The 22,084-nt window shown below is 53.0% G+C and overlaps 1 protein-coding gene across 2 annotated transcripts; it reads left to right on the top strand.

Annotated features, from left to right (window-relative positions):
• The first annotated feature begins 357 nt into the window (after positions 1 to 357).
• On the top strand, positions 358 to 21,647 carry LOC111138854 (Fc receptor like 4). 2 transcript variants are annotated; one of them, XM_022490773.1, is made up of 12 exons: positions 358 to 782; positions 2,557 to 2,577; positions 4,873 to 5,124; positions 6,197 to 6,454; positions 6,730 to 7,014; positions 7,873 to 8,160; positions 13,452 to 13,565; positions 14,993 to 15,020; positions 15,526 to 15,608; positions 15,829 to 15,897; positions 20,131 to 20,159; positions 20,289 to 21,647. In XM_022490773.1, exons 1-12 carry the CDS (start codon positions 752 to 754, stop codon positions 20,373 to 20,375), a joined length of 1,545 nt encoding a protein of 514 aa, XP_022346481.1. In that variant the 5' UTR covers positions 358 to 751; the 3' UTR covers positions 20,376 to 21,647. The 2 variants fall into 2 exon arrangements, with proteins under 2 accessions (XP_022346481.1, XP_022346480.1); XM_022490772.1 differs by having other exon boundaries at positions 20,259 to 21,647.
• Positions 21,648 to 22,084: the final 437 nt, after the last annotated feature.

The following is a 22,084-nucleotide window of genomic DNA, read 5'->3' as shown; positions in this document are numbered from 1 at the left end:
GGGTATCTGCCTTTGACTCAGGTCATGATCCCAAGGGTACTGGGATCGAGCCCCACATTGGGCTCACTGCTTGGCAGAAAGCCTGCTTCACCCTCTCCCATTCCCCCTGCTTGTGTTCCCTCTTTCACTGTCAAATAAATAAATAAAATCTGAAAGAAAGAAGGAAGGAACAAAAGAAAGAAAGAAAGAAAGAAAGAAAGAAAGAAAGAAAGAAAGAAAGAGAGAAAGAAGAAAGAGAAAGAAAGAAGGAAAGGAAAAAAGGAAGAAAGAGAAAGAAAGAAAGAAAGAAAGAGGAGAGGGAGGCAGGAAGGAGAAAGGAAGGAAAGGAAGAAGGAAGGAAAGAAAGAAGGAAACAGAACTCCTCCAGCTCTGGCGTGATTCAGGTTCATCCTTGGATTATGTGAATCTCAGCAGGACTGCAGTTTTGCCTGGTATCTGGAAGCAGAGAGAAGGTGTTGCGTCGTCCTTGGGAGAAAGTGGCTGGAATTTCTGAAAATACGGTAACTAAAGCTTTAGGAAGCTTTTCACACCAAGAAGTCAGAGCAGTATTTCTGTTAAATAGTGACTTTTGTCACCGGGAGTCTCTGACATCGGGGCCCATGATGCCGGTATTTTAAGAAAGATTCTTCTACTTCCCTTTTCACTTCGTGACTGCTGTGAGCTGTTCTCAGAAGCACCTGCTGCGCTGGCTGCGGGCCGAGACGGGCCCCTGTGCGCGCTGCCGCTCCTCGGGATCCCGGGGCACGCTCCCATGCTCCTGTGGGCATCTCTGCTCGTCCTCGGTAAGTGCTGGAGGGGAAGCCTCTGCTCCGGGAGGAGACGGGGCCAATCCATGAGCAAACGCCTCGCCGGCGGGCTGTGGCACAAATGGGTTATGCTCTTATTTCAGAACCACAGGGAATGAGCAAAGGGGAAGATATGGAGGGCCTGGGAGACTTGATTTCCAAAAGCACATCCGTCACTTGTTTCTAATTGCCCACAACAACTTCCTCCTACTCCAGAAGTGGGCTTATTTTTCCATGTAAAAAAAATCTACAGTTAGGGGCCACCTGGCCAGCTCAGTCGGTAGAGCGTTTGACTCTTGATCTCAGGGTTGTGAGTGTGAGCCCCACGTTGGGTGTCGAGATGACTTAAAACAGAATCTTTTAAAAAAAAATCTACAGTTAGGTTTTGTCATTCCCCTAATCACAGATCATGAAGGTTGAAGGATGTGCGGAATCTGTGTGAGTATCCTGATTGTGAGCTGACGTAGGATTGAGCTTCTACTGGGGATGGTCATTCCTTCTCTGTAGCCCACAATCATGTCTGCTCCAATAACTGCAGAAAGCATGAGTGGAGCAGAAATAAGGTGGTTTCCTTTGGATTATTTCCCCCTGCTTCTGTACCAGTTTTCAATCTTTGCCTAAGTGAGGCACAGGTTTCCTAGTAGCTCCAATGAGGGAAGCAAAGACCTGTCAGCCAGTGGTACACTACAGAGTTATGAAGTGTGTCTGTCTTATGCCCAGCGGCACGTCCAGACCCCAACTAAAAGAAGAGTTATTAGTGTGGCTGCCCATCATGGGGACTCGGTGAAAAGTGAATGAAGGGGGATGCCGGGCCCAGTGCAGTGCTGGGCAGTGGGAGGACACAGGGACACAGAGGACAATCTCTGCCCCCAAAAGCTGACCTTCTGGTGAGGAAATCAAAGGACAAATGCAAGAGCATTTGACTTGAAAACCCACGCAAAAATATTACACTGTGGGTCAAGATAATGTGTGATAATTATTCATTCTTGCTGATAGTAATTAATAATTAATTGCTGAGCCCTGGCTTTACCAGACACTCTTCTAAGAGCATCACATGTATTGATCTGCCCAATCATCTAATAATCAAGGAGCTGGAACTGCTATAAATCCCATTTTGCAGGTAAGGGAGCCAAGGCACAGAGATAGTCGTTTGCCTGAAGCTCCGTGCAGTGGCCAGGTCGGGACGCGGACCCACCTGTGACACCAGGACCGCGCTGCTAGCCCCCGTCCCGCGCCGCATGTCTGATTGCCAGTCCCGGAGAGCTGTGATCGCGGTGTTCTTAGCCTAGAGCAGAGTGAGGGCACCGCAGCCCTGAGGCTCCAAGAACACTTCATGGAGGAGGTGGCTTTCCTCGGGGTGTGAGGGCTTGGGTATGACTTGGCTTTCCCTGGTACTGAAGGAGACTGACATTCCAGGCAGGGAGACAGTGAAGCCAAGGGGCGGCGGCAGCCGCAGCATGGTCGGGTCTTGACAGACAGTGATGGTGGCCATCAGCAGAAGACTTACTAACTCAACTCATTGAAATAAGACTACAAGGTCACTTTTATGGTCCCTGTGTGACCGATGAGGAGAGGGAGGCTGGGGAGCCTTCCACAGCCTGCCCAGCACCACGCCACTCAGCCTCAAGCCTCGGTGGCCCTGGCTTCTCCGGGGGTGGAGCTGGGCCCTCCTCTCCCACCCTCGGATGGAGTGGGGCAGGCCGTGGGCTCTCCGGGTGGGAGGGCTCAGCTCCGTTCTTTGCGCTGACCGTGGCCCTCCCCTCTCTTGCAGCGCCGGTCATTGGAGAGCTCGGTAAGTAGGTCCCCTTTTCCTTTCTTCTGTTTCTAGATATTCTAGTGACCATTTCTGGAAGGAATGCTGGTAAGGGGGGCTTGGTCCCCGTGTCCTTGTCCTGAGGACTTCAGGCAGGGCAGTGTCACCCTGTCCTGACACCCGGACCCTAGGAGCTGAGTCACACTCTCGAGCCAAACCCGCCATTGTGTCGGGTGAAACTGGGGGCCTGGGACGCAGGACACAGAGGTCAAGGACGGGTGTGCCCCCACCTGATGTGGGGTGCTGGCCAACCTGACCGAGAACACAGACCCTGGAGGGACACTGGGAATAGGCTGAGACCCCAGTGCGGTCGGAGCTGGGGACCCAGGGCACAAAGAGCTCTGCTCCTCCACCCTCCCTGGCCCAGCCCGGCATGGCCACAACCGCATGCAACCACCCGACACTCCAGCACGCTGTGTAGACATTTTCCTGCGAAGAGCTCAGATCATGATGCCTCTGAGCGCCTGTCCTCCGGTCATCAGGGACCCCAGCCTTCCTGGGCCAGCAGAAGGCTCTCCAGGTGTTGTGGTCTTCCCTGAAAATCCCTTCAAGAGCACCGAGTTCATCCTGGGGGCTGCTTGCTGTCGTGCGGCCCCAACCAGCAGGTGCGCACGCTCTCCCCCGCAGCTCCGGGCTCTGCAGTCCCCTGCTCAGTGCTGTGGACACAGACCTTCCCACACATCGCTGCCCAACTGGGAAGAGACTGTGACTTGACAGGACTTTGCTAAAAGCTCCAGGATGGAGAAACAAAATACAGGAAGTGTCTTAGATCAGCTGCCAGACGTGCTTACGCTAGAGATCACTGACCCCATCCCAGCCTCACTGACGAGGCCCCGACGAGAGGAGCCGTCCGTCCTGCAGCACACAGCAGGGGCAGTGGGGACTGGTGAGGAAGCAGGCGGCTCCCCTCAGCAGAAGTTTCCCTTCTCTCGGGCACGAGATCTGCTGCCCGGTCCCCATGTCGCATCCCGGAGGCTTCCTGAGAACACAGACAGTGGGGATTTCTCTTCTCTCCAGGAGAAACACGACCCCTGCTCACTGGGAACACGGGATAATCTTAAAATCCTCTGAAAAAGAAAAGGCCCGCAGAGACCCAGGAACGTCTGTGTGACCAGACAGAGCCCGAGCTGCTTCATCTAAAACTGGCGCTCGGCTTCCTCTACGGTGTCTGCCTCCTCCACAGGGAGGCACTTCCTTTACATTCGGGTGTGACTGAAAGACCGAGTCGGGCATTCTTTTTTTTTTTTTTATCATTTTTTTTTTTAATTTTCAGCATAACCGTATTCATTGTTTTTGCACCACATCCAGTGCTCCATGCAATCCGTGCCCTCTCCAATACCCACCACCCGGGTCCCCCAACCTCCCACCCCTGCCCCTTCAAAACCCTCAGATTGTTTTTCAGAGTCCACAGTCTCTCATGGTTCACCTCCCCTTCCAATGCCGAGTCGGGCATTCTTGTCGACAAAGGCAAGACAGCTCCAGGTCTCAAGCTTTAAAAACAGCCACCGTCTGTCAGTCCTTACACGCAGGCAGTCCCCCTTATCCGAGCGTCAAGGTACTGAAGACGGAACCCACTTCAGGGGATTCCACTTAAAATTTTATGGTGAATTACATACCCCCATAATTGAGATTTTAGTTTTGAAAAACAAAATAATGCACATGGAAATAATCTGGCTTATTTTCTGCTTCGCAGAATTTGGATTACCACAGGCAATTTGCAGAACAAATTGAATCGAATATTGATTTTTTAAATGTGGGAGCTGCTGCGACTGCAGCCATCCTGACGGCTCGGGGAGCAAAGCTGGGGGGGAGGGAGGCAACTAAAACTGTAAGAGCTCCCCCCCAAACCCTGTCCTGACCTTGACCTTGCTTTGCTCCCTTCCGGCAGGGGTGAAACCTCCCACAGCACCGCACTCCCAGCCCCTCTGGCTCTAGTCCCCCGACATCCCCTTACCCAGAGCTGGATCCCGTGGCCGCTAACTGCTCCCAGCGTCCTGCCTCTCACAGGAGTCCGGGAGGACACGTTCCAGTCCCCTTCCCTCGCACAGCAGCGCCCGCCTGGTCAGCCCAGCAACACGAGGCTCTTGCAGCCGGCGGACGGCCGCAACAGGGGGAAGGGCTGCGAGAGCCTGTTTCCAACAGGGAGTAACATCTCAGGGAAGAGCCACGTCTCTTTCCTCTTAGTTTATCACCGGGGCCGGCCAGTGAAACAGCCAACTGCTGTGCGGACCACGGAGGCCTCCTTCTCAGACTCTGTCTCCTCCTTCCTGCCAGCCGCAGCGAAACCCGTGATTTCCCTCCGTCCCCCATGGACCACCGTCTTCAGAGGAGAGACAGTGACTCTGACTTGCAATGCGTCACGCATCCACGCAGCAGAGGACATGAAATGGTACCGGTGGTTCCTTGGGGCAACGGTGCTACGTGACACCCCAGGAAACACCCTCAAGGCCCGTGTCTCTGGAATGTACAAGTGCCAGGCCCGGGGCTCACTCCAAAGTGACAGTGTCAGCTTGATCTTTTCTTCAGGTGAGCAAGAGGGTGGGTTAGTGCAAACGATAGAAGTGGTTCTGACACCTCCGAGTCCCCTGGAGTTGGCGAGGCCCAAAGTCCTTCCTGCGGCTCTAACCCTTGACCCCTGCCGGCTTCGTGTCCTAGAGTTCCTCGTGTCTACAGGTGTTTTTCGAACTTCTGTTGACGTTAGAGTGTCACCGTCCGATGGCAATCCGCGGACCTCGCTGTGCATTTACACAGCGGAGGAAGGAGTTCATTTTAGGGGATTCAAAACAGAAGCCACCTTAGTGCCGGCCCTCCAGAGATGCACAGCCCCCTGCAGGAGAAACGACATGGACATGAGCTTACTGAGCACCAAGCAGGTGTGAGAAGTGGTGTAGGACAAGAGTTCGGAGGAGGGAGTCTCCACCTCAGGCCTCTGTCCCCACCTGTTCTCGCGCCTGTCCCTTCTCTACTCCCACTTTCCGCCTTAGGGGCTCCACTCTCTTCCTCCGCTCTCACGTCCTGCTTTGCCTACTTCACAGAGAATGGTTGGGACCACTGCACAGCCCTGCTCCGGGGAAGAAGCCGTCCCTCAGTCACCGCAGACAGAGGGGCCAGAACGGGCCTGTCACGCAGAGCTGAAGAGCAGGAGAATGTCCTCACGGGACCCCATTCCCCATCCCTCACCCCTGGGTCTGTGTCTGAGAACGAGCCTGCTGCCTGGCGAGCCCCCGAGTGCGGTGACCCTTCCTAGTCTGTTTCCTCTGCAGTGACTCTCGCTCTGGGACCCTGGGAGCAGGCTGGTGGCAATCCTTAACTGTGTTCAGCTATGTCAGAGTGTCACTCACATCCCACTCAGCTCTCCGTCCCCACGTTAGAATCCTCATACGATGAATCTGCCCTAGAGTAGGAAGCAGGGGTCGAGCTGGAGTGTTTGGGGCTTATTTAAGAAACAGGTCATGAGGATTGGGAAGAAACGAGTGAGCCTGGGCCGGAGCCTAAATCCTGTGGAAGAGAAAAGAGAGCCAGTCGGGCCTCGTGAGCCGAGCTGCACGGAGGAAGGGGGTGTCCCTGAGTGACAGGCGCTGGTCTCTGTGCTTTCCAGAACGGCTCGTCCTTCAGGCTCCGGCCTCCGTGTTTGAAGGTGACACGCTCGTTCTGCGATGCCGAGTGAGGCAGGGAGAGAAACTGGGCACTGTGACGTACAGCTGGAACAGGAAAGTTGTCTCCTCCTCTCCGGAAGCCCGAGACCTTGTGATACCACAAGCAAGTCTGAACAACAGTGGCTTTTATGGATGCTCTGGATTTCTGCAGGGAAATCGTTACCCACACAGGTCAAGTGCCAGATATGTTAACATTCAAGGTACGCCCTTCGTCTCATGTCGGGGCGGGGAGGGCCTGATGGGGGATCCGTACGTTAGCGCCCCAACTCCGGATAAGGACAGCCGTAGGTCCTCCAGCAGACACAGCGGGGTCACTGCACTGGGAGCTGCCGAAGGACAACGGGATAGCGGGGTCAACGAGTCTCTGTCTTGCCGTGTGCCTGTCTGAAGTTTCCTAGAACCAAGCAGCCAAGCCTGCCCATCTTGGGGCTCTAAGTGCCGCATCCTGAGAACTTGGTTTCCCTCTTCTCTCCAGAACTATTTCCACAACCAAAGCTGGAAGTCATACCCCCCCAGCCCATGGAGGGTGGCTCTGTAAACCTGAGCTGTCGGACGCAGCTGCCCCTCGAGCGGTCGGACGCTCTGCTGTCCTTCATCTTCTTCAGGGACCATGGGGTCATGTTATCGAACTGGAGCAGGTCTCCGGAACTCCAGATCACAGTCATCTGGAGGGAGGACTCGGGGTCATACTGGTGTGAGGCCTCGGAAGCCGTCTCCAGCATCCGCAAACGCAGCCACCCCCTGCAGGTCCGTGTGCACGGTGAGTGTCCAAGTGGCAGAGAGCCAGGGCTGTGGCACCCTCCCCTGCGGCTCCCCATGGCCCTGGGCAGGGAGGGACCACCCAGCACAGATGGATTTGGTCATTCTGATGGACGCAGGCTGGCCCTGGTGTCAGGTACAATAATAGAATTACAGGGCTCGTTTCCACCACTATCTGCCTAAAAACTCAGACTTCCTTTGGAACTCCAGCACCTCGAAATCATAGAGGTGGTTCGTGAAGTTAGATTCGAGAGTTAGGGAAAACAAACAAAACCAAGAAATAAGGTGCCCTGAGCTGACACATTCTAGAAGGCCAGATCTTGGGACAAACCACTGAGGAGATAAGCCTCAGCCTCTTCCTCATCAACAGCAGCAAATGATGGGCGTGCCAGCCAAGTGCGACGCACAAGAGAAGGATGCACAGGTAAACGTAAATATGGTAAGTATCGTCTTGTCTCAGGGACCAAGCACGACTCCTGGAAATGGGTGTGATCCAGCCCGGCTCCAGGGGGACCACTCTCTCGGCTACCTGTCCCTGCAGACAATCCAGACTGCCAGGCAGGACCTCAGACAAAACTCAAAGGTTTCTCCAGGGGTAGCCAGGTTTTCTCTCCAGTGGCCTCGTGTGTCAGGAACTACTAAATCTGGTGATGTTCTAGCTCGGAACTCCACAGTCTATGGGCTACAGAGCCCCATCCAACATGCCAGCCCTGCCTTCCCCCCACAGACCCTCCCTGGCCCTCTCATGTTCACACGGGTGTCCCGGCGGCCCTTACCTGCCTTCAGCCGCCCTCTTGTGCTCACACAGATGTCCCGGTGGCCCTCACCTGCCCTCACCTGTCCTCTCGTGTTCACGCAGGTGTCCCAGTGTCTGCTGTGCTCCTGGAGACCAAGCCCCAGGGGGGCCACGTGCTTGCAGGGGAGCGTCTGGTCCTCGTCTGCTCTGTGGCTGAAGGCACAGGGGACACCACGTTCTCCTGGCACAGAGAGGACACGGGGGAGCGTCTGGGGAGCACGCGTCAGCGTTCCCAGAGAGCAGAGCTGGAGATCCCTGCTGTCGTGGGGAGTCACACGGGGTGGTACTACTGCACAGCAGACAACGGCCACGGCCTCGCCTGCAGCGGGGCCCTGAACGTCACCGTCACAGGTAAGGCTGAGTCTCCATGGGCTTCATTCAGAACGGTCAGCGCTCTCAGGTTAGGGGTGGGCACGGCCAGCCCTCCTGGTGGTTCTCCTCTTTCTGGCTCCATTTTGCCAATTTCCGTGGTGACAGGCAGTTTCTTTCTTTCTTTCTTCTTCTTTTTTTTTTTTTTTTTGTTAAGTATTTCCTGTTTATTTGCTGGAGGCTTTACATATATCATCTCAGCCAAACTTAGAACCTAACAGAACACATGTGACCCGCATTTTGTTATTGAGACAGTGCGACAGGCAGTTTCTAAACACAAATACTAACACTCGGGTCGTGGTGAGGTTCTCCAGGGATGGAGTGCTGGCCAGGAGCCTTTTCGCGGGCTGGAGACGATGGTACGTGTGTGCACTCTGCTGCATCACGGGTTGGTGTCCAAGAGCAGCATTAGCTGGTTAACGGGCCCTCAGGGTCCTCGCCTCTCCGTGACTCATCACAGCACGTCCACCGTCCCCGCAAACCAACACAGCCGGCCACAGGCCCTGCTTCATCCGTTCTACAGGCCTGACAGCCTCAGGGCCCGACCCCTCACAGGCCGAGAAGCCAACGGGCAGAGCCCAGTCACCTGCGCTAAGGGGACAAGCCTTCCGCTGCGTCCCACAGTTCTGGCCTCTGCTTTCCCCTACTCTGTCCCCAGGAAGCCACACAAGCCAGGCTCCCATGCAGCCCTCGTGGCCCTGTCGACCTTCAGTCCCCTCTCCGTCAGGCTCGGTCACACCCCTGCCCTCCAATAGCACTTTCACGGAGGGGCTCCTGGAAAGTGAACTCCTCCAGAGAGTCACCCCACTCACTCCCTCCACTTCTACCCCCTCTCGCCCTGTCAGCACCGGCCTTGCCTCCTGCCACCAAAGTCGCTCAGGTGAAGGTCTACTGTCCTCCACGTTGCTGAAGTCAGTGGTAACTCGGTTTCCCTGTCTCCAGTTTGGACGCAGCTGGCCCTCCCTTCCTTCTTGGACCACGTTCCTCCCTGACTTCTCAGACGTGGCTTGCTCTTGGTCCTTTGCCCATCTGTCAGACTCTCCTGCCAGGCTCCCTCATGAGGTCCTCCCTGGATCTCCAGCTCTGGACCAGGGGCACGCGGGTCTCTGTCCTCAGACCTCCCCGTCTGTGCCCACTGTCTGCATCGTGCCATCCTGTCTACTGACCTCAAATGCACGTTTGACTTCTGTATACTTACGATTCCCGACTCCACCTACAGCCCAGACCTCTAGCCTGAGCTCAAAACCCGCCCAACCAAGCGCTTAAATCAAGTGCCCCCCGGGAGCGGCTAAGCGCCATCGCAAACGCGACTCATCCAGAAACACAGTCTTGGTGTTCGCGGCAATCCGATCCCGTGCGACGCAGCCCCTGGGTAAACGAACCCCGCCCCCCTTGCTTAGGCCAAAGCTCTGGGCTTCGTTCTTGACTTTCCTTCTTACTTTGTCTTCCACGTCAAAGCCGCTGCCAATCCTGCTGGCTCTACCTTTAGGACACAGCACGGAGGTGACTGATTCCTCCCACTTCCTCGGCCACCTCCTGACCCAAGCCCCTGGGCTCCTTTCTGGGTTACTGAGTCACCACAGCTGTCCACAGTCTACTCCCAGTGCAGCATCAGAAGGAACCTCTAAGTCACGTTGCTTTTCTGCACGAAATCCTCTCTTGGCTTCCTGCCGGCTCCAGAGGGACAGCCATCATCCTCAGTGGCCCCCGAGGTCCTGCTCTCCATCCACCCTCCCCTTCCCTCCTCCGCTCTGGTCACCATGACCTCCTGTCTCCTCCTCAAGCCTTCCAGTCATGGTCCCACCTCAGGGACTTTGCACTTCTCTTCCATAATATTCTCGTGCTCACCACTCATCTCCCCCAAGGTTCTACTCCCCTTTTTAGGGAGACCTTTCCAAACCACCTGTGTAATACAGGAGCCCTTCACCTTGACACCCCTTCCCCAGAACCCCCTGGATTCTTCCTCGAAGCACTTATCCCTGGCCTCCATGCCATGTCTCTGTCCCTCCCACTCCCCCCATACTCGCCTCACGAAGGCAAGTCTTTATTTTGACCACTGTTGTATCGCCGGTGGCTGGACTAGGGCTTAGCCCATATGTGGCATTCAGTAAATATGTACAGAGTAAGCGAATTTTACACACATCATTTTAGAAACCAGAGTATCAATCCCAGAAGACCAGGATATCAGTATCTCCATTCTAAGAAAAGGAGCACAAAGCCCAGAAAGATTTGGTATCGTTCACAAGGTCACAAAGAACACACCTCCAGACAATCATTTAGCTCGGAGAGACAGAGGGCATCGTCAGTCCTCCAAAGAAGTGGTGCACAGGCAAGTCCCGTGGTCCATCCACCACACTGAACAGGCAGAGGACGGTGCTGTGTCTGTGAGCGCTGAGCCCTGACGGAACTGTGACCCTGAACTGTCGGGACAGCAGCTGTGGGAAGGGGTGCTACACGGGCAGCCCAGCTGCTCTGCCCTTTTCCCCTCAGCTCCCTCGAGGCAAGTCCTGTGACCAAGGGGGACCTCCCCAGGTAGGTCTTCCCACCAGCGGATACCATGGGACTGTCTGCCTCTCGATCTGGAAATTTCTCAGTGAACAGTGAGAGTGGCTGAGATTCCCAGCACAGACGGGCAGAGATGGGGCCTCGTGTCATACGGATGGCCTTTCAGGAGGGAGAAGAGCCACAGAGAGACCAGCTGCTGAGGGCCACCACCACCACCACCAAGACGTGCTGGCCTGGAAACCCAGAGGGGCTCTGACGAGGGGAGACCTGTTTCTCCAGGAAGCCTCTTGTACTGAAAGATGTCCTCGGGGACCCCAAGGCTGCACTCCCTGAAGAGGGCAGTGAGGAACCTGTTGGAAATGCACACGTGTGTGAAGGCGTTCACCTTCCCTTTGGATGTAAGGTCAGTAGAACGCATCGACCCCCTGTGCTCTGGGCGGCCAGCCGGCGGCTCACACATGTCACTGGCCCGGCTTGCATGACCCTGCAAGGCAGACGTCGTCCTCTGTTAAGGAAGCAGATGATCTCAGAGATGAAGCAGATGCCAAGGATTCGGGGGACATATGGCAGAGCGGGAATTTCTCACCAGATCTTTTTTATTCGTGGACCTTATGCAAAATCTCTGTGCTCAGAAACGGGAGAATTTCTAGCAGCAGAGAAAGTCTGCAGTTGCTGGGAGCACCCGGCTAAGGGGGGCTGTCTTGGCTCATGCGGTTTTAACAACAGAAATTCATTTCTCATAGCCCTGGAGGCCGGAAGTCTGGTCAGGGTGCCAGTGTGGTCAGGTTCTGGGGGGAACCCTCTTCCTTGCAGACAGCTGCCTTCCTGGAGCAGGTGTGAGAGGGGTGAGATAGAGAGAGAGAAAGAGAGAAAGAGAGAGGTGTCTGTGGGGTCCCTTTCTGTAAGGACCCTAATCCCTTCAGTGAATATGGGGGGGCACTCTCTTCCAGATAATGATTTCACTTTCTTCAAATACATCCCCAGAAGAGAGATTGCCGGATCATATTTTTAACTTTGTGGGGAACCTCCATCCTGTTTTCCATAGTGGCTCACCAGCCTACGTTCCCACCAACGGGGCGCGAAGGGCTCCTTTTTCCATGTCCTCACCAACACTTGTTACTTCTTGTCATTCTGATAAGGGTCATTCTCACAGATGTGAGCCGATATCTCACTGTGGCTTAGGCTTGTGTTTCCCTGATGACCGGTGACATCGAGCCCCTGGTCATGTGCCCACTGGCCACTCACACATCTTCTTTGGAAATCTTTGCTTCTGTTTTCATGAGCCATATTGGTCTGTACTTCTCTCGTGGTGTCCTTATCTGACCTTGGTGTCAGGGTGACGCTGGCCTCAAAAAATGAGTTTGGAAGTGTTCACTTCTCTTCAGTTTTGTGGAAGACTCAGTGTTAACTCTTGTTTAAGTGTTTGGAAGAACCCACCAGTGACACCATGTGGCCTGGGCTTTCTTTGGCGGGAGGGTTTCTCATTGAGTCAATCTCCTGCTCATCACTGGTCTGTCTGACCTTGGCTGACTCTGTTTTTTGCACACGTGGTTGCCCCAGCAGGCAACCCAGCAGGGGAAAGTTGCTCTCTAGGACACAGCAGCCCAGCTGCCCTGTCCGCGGATCTCTCCCCTGGTTTGGCTGCCATGGTGGGGAGGCTGGGCTCACGACCCCCATGAGCTACTGCCTGCAGGCGGAACCACTCATAGGTCAGGCTGGGTTTGTTGATTTTGTCAGGAAGGGAAACATGGAGACAGAAATGTCACCGACAGCCAGTGGCCATGTGTACCGAGTGCTTACTTTGTGGCAGGAATCACAGGTGCAGGACACCGTGCCATAAACGGCAAAATCGCCAGTGGTAGCGTCGTTCTGATCCATGGATGCTGTCTGTGTAAGTCTGTGGCGTTGGCATCTGAAGTCTGAATTGGGTTTACCTGGGGACCAAGGATCTGCATGCAAAGCACCTCTACCCCCACTCTCTGACCCTCTATTCGTGTTTGCTTTTCCACAAATGTATTTATGCATTTATTATCTGCCTCCCCTCTGGACTATAAACCCCTGGAGGGCAGGAACCCCACTGTCCTCTTCACTGCTCTGTCCTCAAGGCCTGGCACCTGGCAGGACTCCGTAGATGTCTGCTCAGTGAATGAAGGAATCTGCCAAAAGAAGTCTTTTGAATGAGAAGATAGGAGAACGGACCCAACAGAAAGTCAGAAGCCTCACCAGCATCTCTCATCCCCTCTGGGGCTTCTGTGAGGATGGAGACCATGCTGTTTCCCTGAGGGGTCCCACTGTGGTCTTGTAATGGTGCTGCTGGTTCCCTGAGGGCCCAGTAGGCAGTGCCGGTCCTACGTGAGGGGCTGACACACCAGCATCATATCATATCTTCCCAGGTGGCCTGGGGAAATTCCCAAGAGGCCAGATTACTAGAAGATGGGACATACAGAGAAAGAGAGGAATTTCCCTTAAATGCTAATTCTGAACTGATGTCGGTGGGTCGGTGGAGGGAGCTGGCTACATTCTCCTCCTCTGGCACGGTCCCCCACCCTCAGCCTACACCCCCTACCAGAGCACAGAGTCCTGTCCTGCCGCTCAGGCTCAGGCCAGGCTGCCCAGACCAGAAGGTGGCCTCCTGTGTGCACCAGCCCTGGCTTTTCCTCGTCTGTTAGACTCCTCCCTCCTGGGCTCAGGACCCCAGCTGTGCTGAGGAAAGGTGCCAGGGCATCACGGCCCTTTCCCCTGGGGCTGACACAGGCTCTTGCCCCCAGGGACTCCAGGGAACAGAAGTGGTCTTATTGCTGCGAAAGCCGCTGGGGTTCTGCTCAGCATCCTTCTCCTGGCAGTGGTCCTGTGGATCTACGCCCGGCGCCATCGGAACTCAGGTGTGTGCTCTCCCTTACCCTCTGCTGGAGGCCATGCCCTATCCCCACCAGGCACCTGGGTCCCCAGCACGGCCCCCAGTCTCCCCCTACGCACCCCCAACCCCACAGACCTATGCCCTTCACAGAGCTGTGCGGAGCAGATGCCGTGGTGGAGGGCGGCTTGCACTAGCTGGGTTCGCTAAGGAAGGAAGCACCATTTTTTATGTTAAGTTTCAAAAACCTAATCCAAGCAGTTTCTCTGGGCGGGTTTTTGGCTCCTACAGATGGGTCAACTACAACACTGCCACCCATCCTACATCCTTCACGAATGGGCAGTCAGTATGTCACAGGGCTCTGAGAGTGGGAGCTGGTTACCCCGTAGCCTTCCTCCTCCTTGGAGACTTCCCGGCACCAAAGCCTGAACCCTCCACCCCATGTCCCCAAGGGCCAGCCCGACAGCTCCTCCCCTACCTGGGGGAGAGTCGCACTCCCACAGGCTTCTCGCCTGGGCCGCGCTCAGACTAGTTTCAGGGGCCAGAGACCTCGTGTGGGTGACGCACACAGATGCTGTTCGGGCTCTAGAACAATTGCCCACACCCCCCAACTCTGTTTCTTGGTTTTAATCAATTCGGTTCAACCCATCCTGTGGTTCTCAGCACCGCCCCTGTGCCCGGCGTGGGCTGCTTTGAAGACAAGCCTTCTCCGAGGGCCAGAGTGGGAGCAGGAGCCCGAGCCTGCTCTGGGCGTGACCACCGAGGCTCCCCAAAGTCCTCCGGCAGCCCTCCCGGCTCTGTGTGCCGGACTGTACTTATTCAGGGCTTCTTGGGGTCATCCATCGTCACAGCCTTGAACCTTAATCAAGTCTCCAGCATGTCCCCAGTCAGTTACGCATTTTGTTCCATCCTTTTCCACATCGTTTTCCTAAAAATCCATGACTGGGTGCATGTTTGTTTTATTTTTTTTTTTTTTTTTTTTTTTTTTTCTGTTTTGTTTTTTTTTTTTAAAGATTTTATGTATTTATCTGACAGACAGAGATCACAAGCAGGCAGAGAGGCAGGCAGAGAGAGAGGAGGAAGCAGGCTCCCCGCTGAGATCATGACCTGAGCCGAAGGCAGATGTTTTAACCCACTGAGCCACCCAGGCGCCTTCTTGTTTTTTGGGTTTTTTTTGTTTAATTTAATTTTATTTTTTCAGTGGTCTGAGATTCATTGTTTATGCACCACACCCAGTGCTCCATGCAGTCCACACCCTCCATAATACCCACCACCAGGCCCTCCCAACCCCCACCCCCACCCCTCCAAAACCCTCCCTTTGTCTCTCAGAGGCCCCAGTCTCTCCTGCTTCCTGAATTGACTTTTTCTGCCCCCTTTCTAAGGCCGGTTCCATGCGAACTGCCTGAGAACGAGCTCCCTCTGCTGACACAAACGTGCCTTTGCTTTGTTTTGCAGGACGTGGTTTTCCCGGAAACTCAGCCAGGTGAGGCCTCAGCCTTCCGGGTCTTCCAGGAACAGAATATGCAGAACTGTGGGTTCACACAGTTAGGTCAAGCCGTGTCTCTCTGTCCCTCTGGCTACATGCCCGCATTTTCACATCCCTGGAAATGACCAAAATCACAACTTCTAGAACTTTCTGATGGCTCCTATCATGGTCTGTGAGATGCTTCTCACTAAGCTGTCAGAGAGTGGCCAGCCTTGTTCCCCAGTGGCCGGCCCATACCGTGGTCCTTGGGTCATTCTCAAAAGAACAGTCTGGCCCTATATGGACCTGCTGAAGTTCCAGTTAAAGCATTCCTGCTCCCGGTCCCCTGCCATCGGCTGACCCCTCCCTTCCTGTTCCCCCCGCCCCACTATGCCCCTTCCTCTCTGTGTCCCTGGTCCCCTGCTTTCCGCTGATGTGCTCCCGTGCCCCCTCCTCTCTGGCCATCCCACTGCCGGCCCCATATGCTGTGCCAGGGGTGATCATGCGTCTCCCTGTCTCGCAGGAGCCCTCCCGCCACAGGCCCGGAAAAGGCGCCCCAGGCCGGGTGCCCTGCCCCAGGGGAGCTGCCGTGGTCATATGACAAAGGTGAGGAATCCGGTAGGGAAGCCGTCCTGCTGGAGCCAGGGAGAGGTAAAGACCTGGAGGCCTGGCGGAGGCCGGGTGTCCTATGGTATCCCAAACCCAGACCCGCAGGAAGCCGCCACCTCACTCCGCATCCAAGAAGCTTGGGGAGGAGCGTAGGAGGAGACGGGCAGCGCGTACCTCTGACAGGGGTGGCCTGGAAAGTGCTGTTTGTCCCTTGCAGTGCACGTCGGAGAGGGAGACTTGGTGTACTCCGAGATCCAGTTTATGCAGCTGGGACAGGAAGGGGCCGGTAAGTCCTGGGGAAGATTCTGGCTGCGGACCCTGTTGCTTCATTCAACACATGCTGGGTGCTGAGCACTGCGGAACATACACTGAGTCAATCAACAAACAAGGCAGATAAAACCCCCTACAGTGGTGCTTAGAGTCTACAGAGAGTAAAAAAGACACTAAAAATACAGCACGTGTCTTTGCTGATGATCAGAGCAAAAACTGAACATCTCCCATCATCGTGAAAATGTATGTATGAATTTTTTTCCCCTTTTTAAAGATTTATTTATTTGTTTGAGAGAGAAAGCATGCACAAGCCAGTGAGGGCAGGGGAAGAGGGAGAAGCAGAGTCCCTGTGGAGCAGGGAGCCTGACGCAGGGCTCCATCCCAGGACCCCAGAATCATGACCTGAGCTGAAGGCAGAGGTTAACCGACTCAGCCACCCAGGCGCCCCTGAAAATGTCTTTTAAATGATGAATTAAGTAATCAAGTGATGAGGTTTATAAGCCCCCTACTATGTGGTGAGGACATTTACAGAGACGTGTTCCCACTACTATGTGTATTTATACGTATTTACAGAGACGTGTTCCCACAATGTACGTATACATAGACAAATGCTCGGTGAGTCTATACAAACAACCCTGTGTAATCGATATCCTGGACAAGTAAGACCTGGTACAAATCACAAAAATGGTGTTTCCCACCATTTCTTGAAACTTGACTCTGTGGGAGATCTTCCCGGCCACGTCAGATGAACATTTTGGCCGCACAGACTTTTCAACACATTCTCCAATCTCTCAGGTGACGGACAGCAGGTGGGCACTGTGTGGCACAGTCACCATTCAGCAGCAAGAACACTCAGCCCTCCACTGGTTCAGGCAAATTTCAGGATGGGAGCGGGCGGGGGCAGGAGGGCAGGATGGAGCTGGCTTCTCTGTTTCTGGGGCTGGCCACCCCTCACTGGCCTGGAGGGCACTGGGGACCTGAGCAGGGAAGGACGCGTTCAGCTGGTGCTTGGGAGCTGGCGTCCACCTGTCTGTCCGGCAGGTGCAGAAGTGGGCCCTCCCCAGGAGGTGTGTGCACGCTCTCTTCTGAGGTTCCCTGCTGGATGCTCCTTCCCGTAGCTCCTTTGGCACCGTTGGACATCTCCAATCCCTGTAGCTGTTTGTGACCCTTTAGTGTCCTCACACCCCAGCACTCACATCCAGCTTCCTACCGCTGGAGTCCCCTGGTACCCATCAGCCCTACTGGACAGGGCTTCCTTGGATACACTCTCGTCTGTCCAAGCTGAACCCCATCTGTCCCTGGGAACACCCGGGGATTCAGGTCCCTGCTGCTCCAGCAATGTCCTGGTAATCCCACCAGCTGCATGTCCGCGCTCTCATCCTTCTAGACTGGTGGATCTCAAGTATTTTTACTGTCAGGCAGTGGGAACATGCACACACACCAGTACTAACGCATCACTGAGACACAAGCTTTATAATCATACTGTGATGCACTCGAGTTCCTCTTCTACTCAAATTTATTGTTTTAACTAGGTTTATTGAGGTATAACCTGCATACAAAGTATTATTCACTAATTTTAGACGCACAATTTGATTAATGCTAACCAACGTATCCAGGCCCAGACCCACCACCATCTTCAAGACCTGGGGCATTTCCAGCACCCCAGAAAGTCCCTTCCTGCTCCTTTGCAGATAACTTTTCCAGCTCCGTGCTGACCACCACTGACCCTCTTTCTGTCCTAGAGTTTTGCTTCTCTACAATTTCCTGTAAATAGAATCATATGTAACGTAGTCCCTTTGTCTAGCTTCTGTCCCCTAACAGAACGCTCTGCCCCTCATCCATGTTCTTGCATATCGTAAGTAGCTCACCACTTTCTCTGACATGGAAAAAGGCTGTACCTATTTAATGTATAAAAGTGGGTGATGTAGGGAGAAGCGTACGCCAGTGAACCCATCAGCGTCATCAAGGCCACAAGCATATGTATCTTCTCAGAGTTTTCTTCCACCCACATTATTACTCTTATTATGTGTGTGCATGTTAAAACACTTAACGTAAGATTTACCCTCTTAGCGCATTGCAAGTGTGCAATCCAGCGTCGTCAGCTAGAGGCATGATGCTGTGTGGAGCTTGTCCATCTTGCGTGACTCAACTTTTTGCCTTGTGGCCGTCACTTCCGCTGCCCCTCCCCACAGCCCTTGGGTACCACTGTTCTACTGTCTTTTTCTATGAGTTTGCCTATTTTAGATCGCACATATGAAGTGAGGACATACGGTATTTTCCTTTCTGTGCCTGGATTATTTTACTTTGCACAGCAACTTCCAGGTCCATCCCTGTTGTCAAAATGTCAGGATTTCCTTCCTTTTTAAGGCTGAATAATGCTCTACTATGGGTGTGTGTGTGTGTGTGTGTGTGTGTGTGTGTGTATCACATATTCTTTATTCATCTGTTAATGGACACCTAGGTTCTTCCCATTTCTTGACTACATGAACAATGTGGCAGGAAACATGGCGTCCAGACATCTCTTCAAGACCCCGACTTCAATTCCGTGCATGTATACGCAGAAGTGAGGTTGCTGGATCATGCAGTAGTTCTCTTCTTAGTTTTTTGAAGACCCTCCATATGGTTCTCCACAGTGGTGGCACTGCCTTACAGCCCCACCAACGGTACAGGAGGGCTCCCTTTTCTTCACATCCTTACCAGCACTTGCCATCCGTGCCTTTTTAATGCCGCCATCTTAACAGGTGTAAGGTCACATCTCATGGTGGTCTTGTCTGTATCTCCCTAACGATAAGTGATGTTGAGCACCTTTTCATTATCTGTTGGCCGTCTGTATGTCCTTGGAGAAATGACTGTTCTTTGCCCATTTTTTAAATTAAGTTAGTAGTAATATTTTGGCTATTGAGTTGTGTGAATTCCTTATGTATTTTGGATATTAACCCCTTATCAGATATGTGGTTTCTCTCTCTCCCATTTCATAGGTTGCTTTTCCAACGATGGCACCTCACTTGGGAATTTAAAATCCCCAGTATCTTTGTGTCTCGTAGAAATTTCAATTGTAACCTGATCTTGAACTTCTTTTACAAATGATGTCAAACATCATTGCTCCCAATGATCACAAATCCTGAAAAAGGCAAAGCTAAGACCAGGTCTTCTGTCTTGCTGTATTTGGTGCTCCCAGAGCCCATCACTGTATCTGACCCACACAGATCACCAGCTTTGTCTGTCACTCTGCTTTCTCACGCCATCCCCACTAACCTTTGGAATGGTAGAATTAGAGCTGCCTCCAAATTGTTTCTGTTGACTGACGGCATCTCGCAAAGCCAGCCCGGCTACTTGCTGTTCTCCACCCTCTTCCTTTGACGTACTTGTCAGAACACCACGGAAGCTAAACCTAAGCACCCTGTGGCAGGACTAGTTGTCGTTCACGAACTTTACGTATTAATGATCTGTAGCGAGATATCTTCCCCAGTTCCTTGAGGTTTGCATGAAGCCCCTAAAATAGCATGCAAAGTCCACATACATGACTATCATCCCGGGAAGTGAGTACATAGCTTCTATCACATCATTTAAAATATCTATAACCCTGAAAGTTCAACGGAAAGAATATGATGATAAAGAGAGGAGCCTCAATTGTCCCAGAGGCATTTTTTTTTTTTTTGGTCTCTGTCTCCATAAATCACTACATGGCTCTGATACTTTCATCCTCTTCCCTGAGACTCTTAATTTCTAACATGTAGGATCCTCCAAATCCCTCCTGCTAGCCTTCCCTCTCACTGCGGCTCCACCTCTAGAAAACCGCAGAAAGTAAGAACTAGAACCCTGTAATGTGAGACAGAGTTCTCCCATGGGCACACGTGTGAAGGCTCTCATGGGGACGTGCCGGGCCATCACGGGGGTGCTCTGAGGCTGGAGTGGGATGGAGGTGTTGTATGTTAAGAGAGGCAAAAGTTAAAACAGAGTGACATTCTGTGGCGACATCTGGTAAAGGAAGGGAACAAGGTTTCTTGGTGTGGTGGTAAGGAGGGACCTCACAGATCAATGGAGCTTATAAAGAACTTACAGAAGTCTGGACCAAGAAATGGTAAAACAGAAAATCACGTGTGTCATAGGACATGTTGGGGGTTGGGGTGTGGGAAACATAACCATGAATGGAAAAGTTTCAGTGGCTCCAGTCTCTGGAGGAAAGCTCTCAGGCTGTTCTGAATGGGTCATAGTGCCCATAGTTCAGCGAGACCATTTCCCCCCACAGCCCGCACCTCCAGAACGTCTCTAGACAAGGTAAGTATCAGTCCCTGACTGTGTTCTGTCCCTCTGCTACCTCCAGTCCCATCCTCCCTCTCTCTTTCCAGTTCTTCCTCTATCTCCTTTTCACCCCAGCATGACTTGGTTGTCTACTCTGCCGTGAAGACACGACTTCCAGAGGACTCAGCTGGAGAGCTCAGATCTCAGGATGAAGACGCCGTGGAAAGTTATGAGAACGTCCAATTCGCATGACTTGTCCCTGATCCAAAGCCCAGCTCAAGGCCGTCCTTGGGCCCCTGGAGTGACAAGCTGGTCCCAGTGTAGCAGTTCTTCTTGCCCGTGCACATTCACATCCGAAACTCCCAAGTTCACCTGCTCTGAAGTGGTCATGGGGCGGCCACCGAGAGACTTGCTCAAGTGACCAGAGTCCACGGGTTAGACAAAATCCCACACACCTGCTCTGAGCCTAACCTGATATGTTCTTCAGGGTCAGATTTAGGGGAAAGGATGAAGGAGGGATAAAGTACTCCTGTTGAAAACCAGAAGCACAAATTTTGGTGAATTGGAATTTGCACGTCGACGCAACTGAGTGACTCAGGTCTCTGCTCAACGTGTCTCCAACAGCTGTCCCACTGGAGACCATCTGATCAGTCGGTTTAACTCTGAGAGGTACCTGGGTCCTTCCCAGACGGTGCCCAGAGCCACCCCTCCTGCTACACCGTTTACACTGCCAGGCTTCAGCTGCAGACAAAAGGATCCCCGCCAGTGCTTTACAGGGACAGGAATTTAAGCAGGATATTAAGTACTTTACAAAATCATCTGAAGAACCACAGAAGCAGCCTCTAAGTGGAGCTTCCAAAAGCAAAAGGCAACTAGGTCTGTGTTATTTCAGACAAAGATTTTTAACGTTAGAGAAAAGAAATTTGAGAAATTAAATTAAAAAGTTAATAGCCATACAAATCTAAATTTGAGTTGGAAGTATCAGCATGAGCTGATGTGAAACCCTGCTTTAAAAAAAAAAAAAAAAGATATTTATTCCCTAAGTCTGTCCACTGAAAAGGCGTGGAAATAATTAGCAATACGACAGCAGTGAGCACCTTTCCAGGGACTGTAGTCTCCAAATGCTATTTCCCCACCATTAAATAGCTGATATGGGACTAAATCATTCTCCCAATAAGTGAAGAAGGAATAAAAGAAAGAGAAAAACCACTATCTTGCCCAGATATTTCACGGGACACCTACTGATTAGATTATCGTTAAAACAGCCTAATATTCTGTGCCTCTTGGTGGAAGTATTCAATGTCACCTACAAAGTATTCCTGCCCAAAATATCAGAACTGGATCCCATCAAGCTTCTAGATCAAACCGCCAGCTCACAGGAACTACATGAAGCTACAGTACCGCACCGTGAGACGGCACCATGAGCGCAGTCAACGAAACCCACACTGGAAACATCTACAGGACACAGGAGCAGGTTTCTCCAACAAATAAATGATGGGTTGGTGGGGGGAGGAAGGAGAGAGGGAGGGGCTAGAGGGAGGGAGGGAAGGATGAGGGAGGGAGGGGAAGGAGGGAGAGAGGGAGGAAGGACAAAGGGAGGAAGGAGGGAGGGAAAAAGAGGGAGGGAGAGGAAGGAGGGAGGAAGGAGGGAGAAAGGAGGGAGAGAGGAAGAAAGGGAGGTAGGAAGAAAGGAGGGAAGGAGCGAGGGAGGGCGGGAGGAGGGAGGGAGGGTGGGGGAGGAAGCGAAGGGGGAAGGAAATCCTACAAGCTCAGTGATACTTGACACACATCAACCAAAGGGGCCGCCAGCCTCCCTTGCATCCTGACTCAAACCAAGTTAAGAAAAATACCGCTTAGGAAATTCTAAAGGAAATTTGTATACTAATGTTAAGAAATTAGTGTACGTTTCAGATGCCTTTTATTTCTTTTTGTTGTCTGATTGCTGAGGCTAGGACTTCTAG

The sequence above is a fragment of the Enhydra lutris genome, unplaced genomic scaffold, assembly GCF_002288905.1.
Source record: "Enhydra lutris kenyoni isolate GAN:26980312 unplaced genomic scaffold, ASM228890v2 scaffoldscaffold94, whole genome shotgun sequence".
NCBI lineage: Eukaryota > Metazoa > Chordata > Mammalia > Carnivora > Mustelidae > Enhydra > Enhydra lutris.
Note: the sequence above shows the minus strand (reverse complement) of the source record. Positions and strands in the feature narration are given on the sequence as shown.

What these genes read in the sequence shown, in the direction of transcription:
- LOC111138854 (XM_022490772.1), top strand. Translation starts at nt 752, where the DNA reads ATGCTCCTGTGGGCATCTCTGCTCGTCCTCG. An exon ending in GCCGGTCATTGGAGAGCTCG is followed by an intron (nt 2,578 to 4,872) that starts GTAAGTAGGTCC and finishes CCTTCCTGCCAG; the next exon opens with CCGCAGCGAAACCCGTGATT. An exon ending in TTTCCCGGAAACTCAGCCAG is followed by an intron (nt 15,021 to 15,525) that starts GTGAGGCCTCAG and finishes CCTGTCTCGCAG; the next exon opens with GAGCCCTCCCGCCACAGGCC.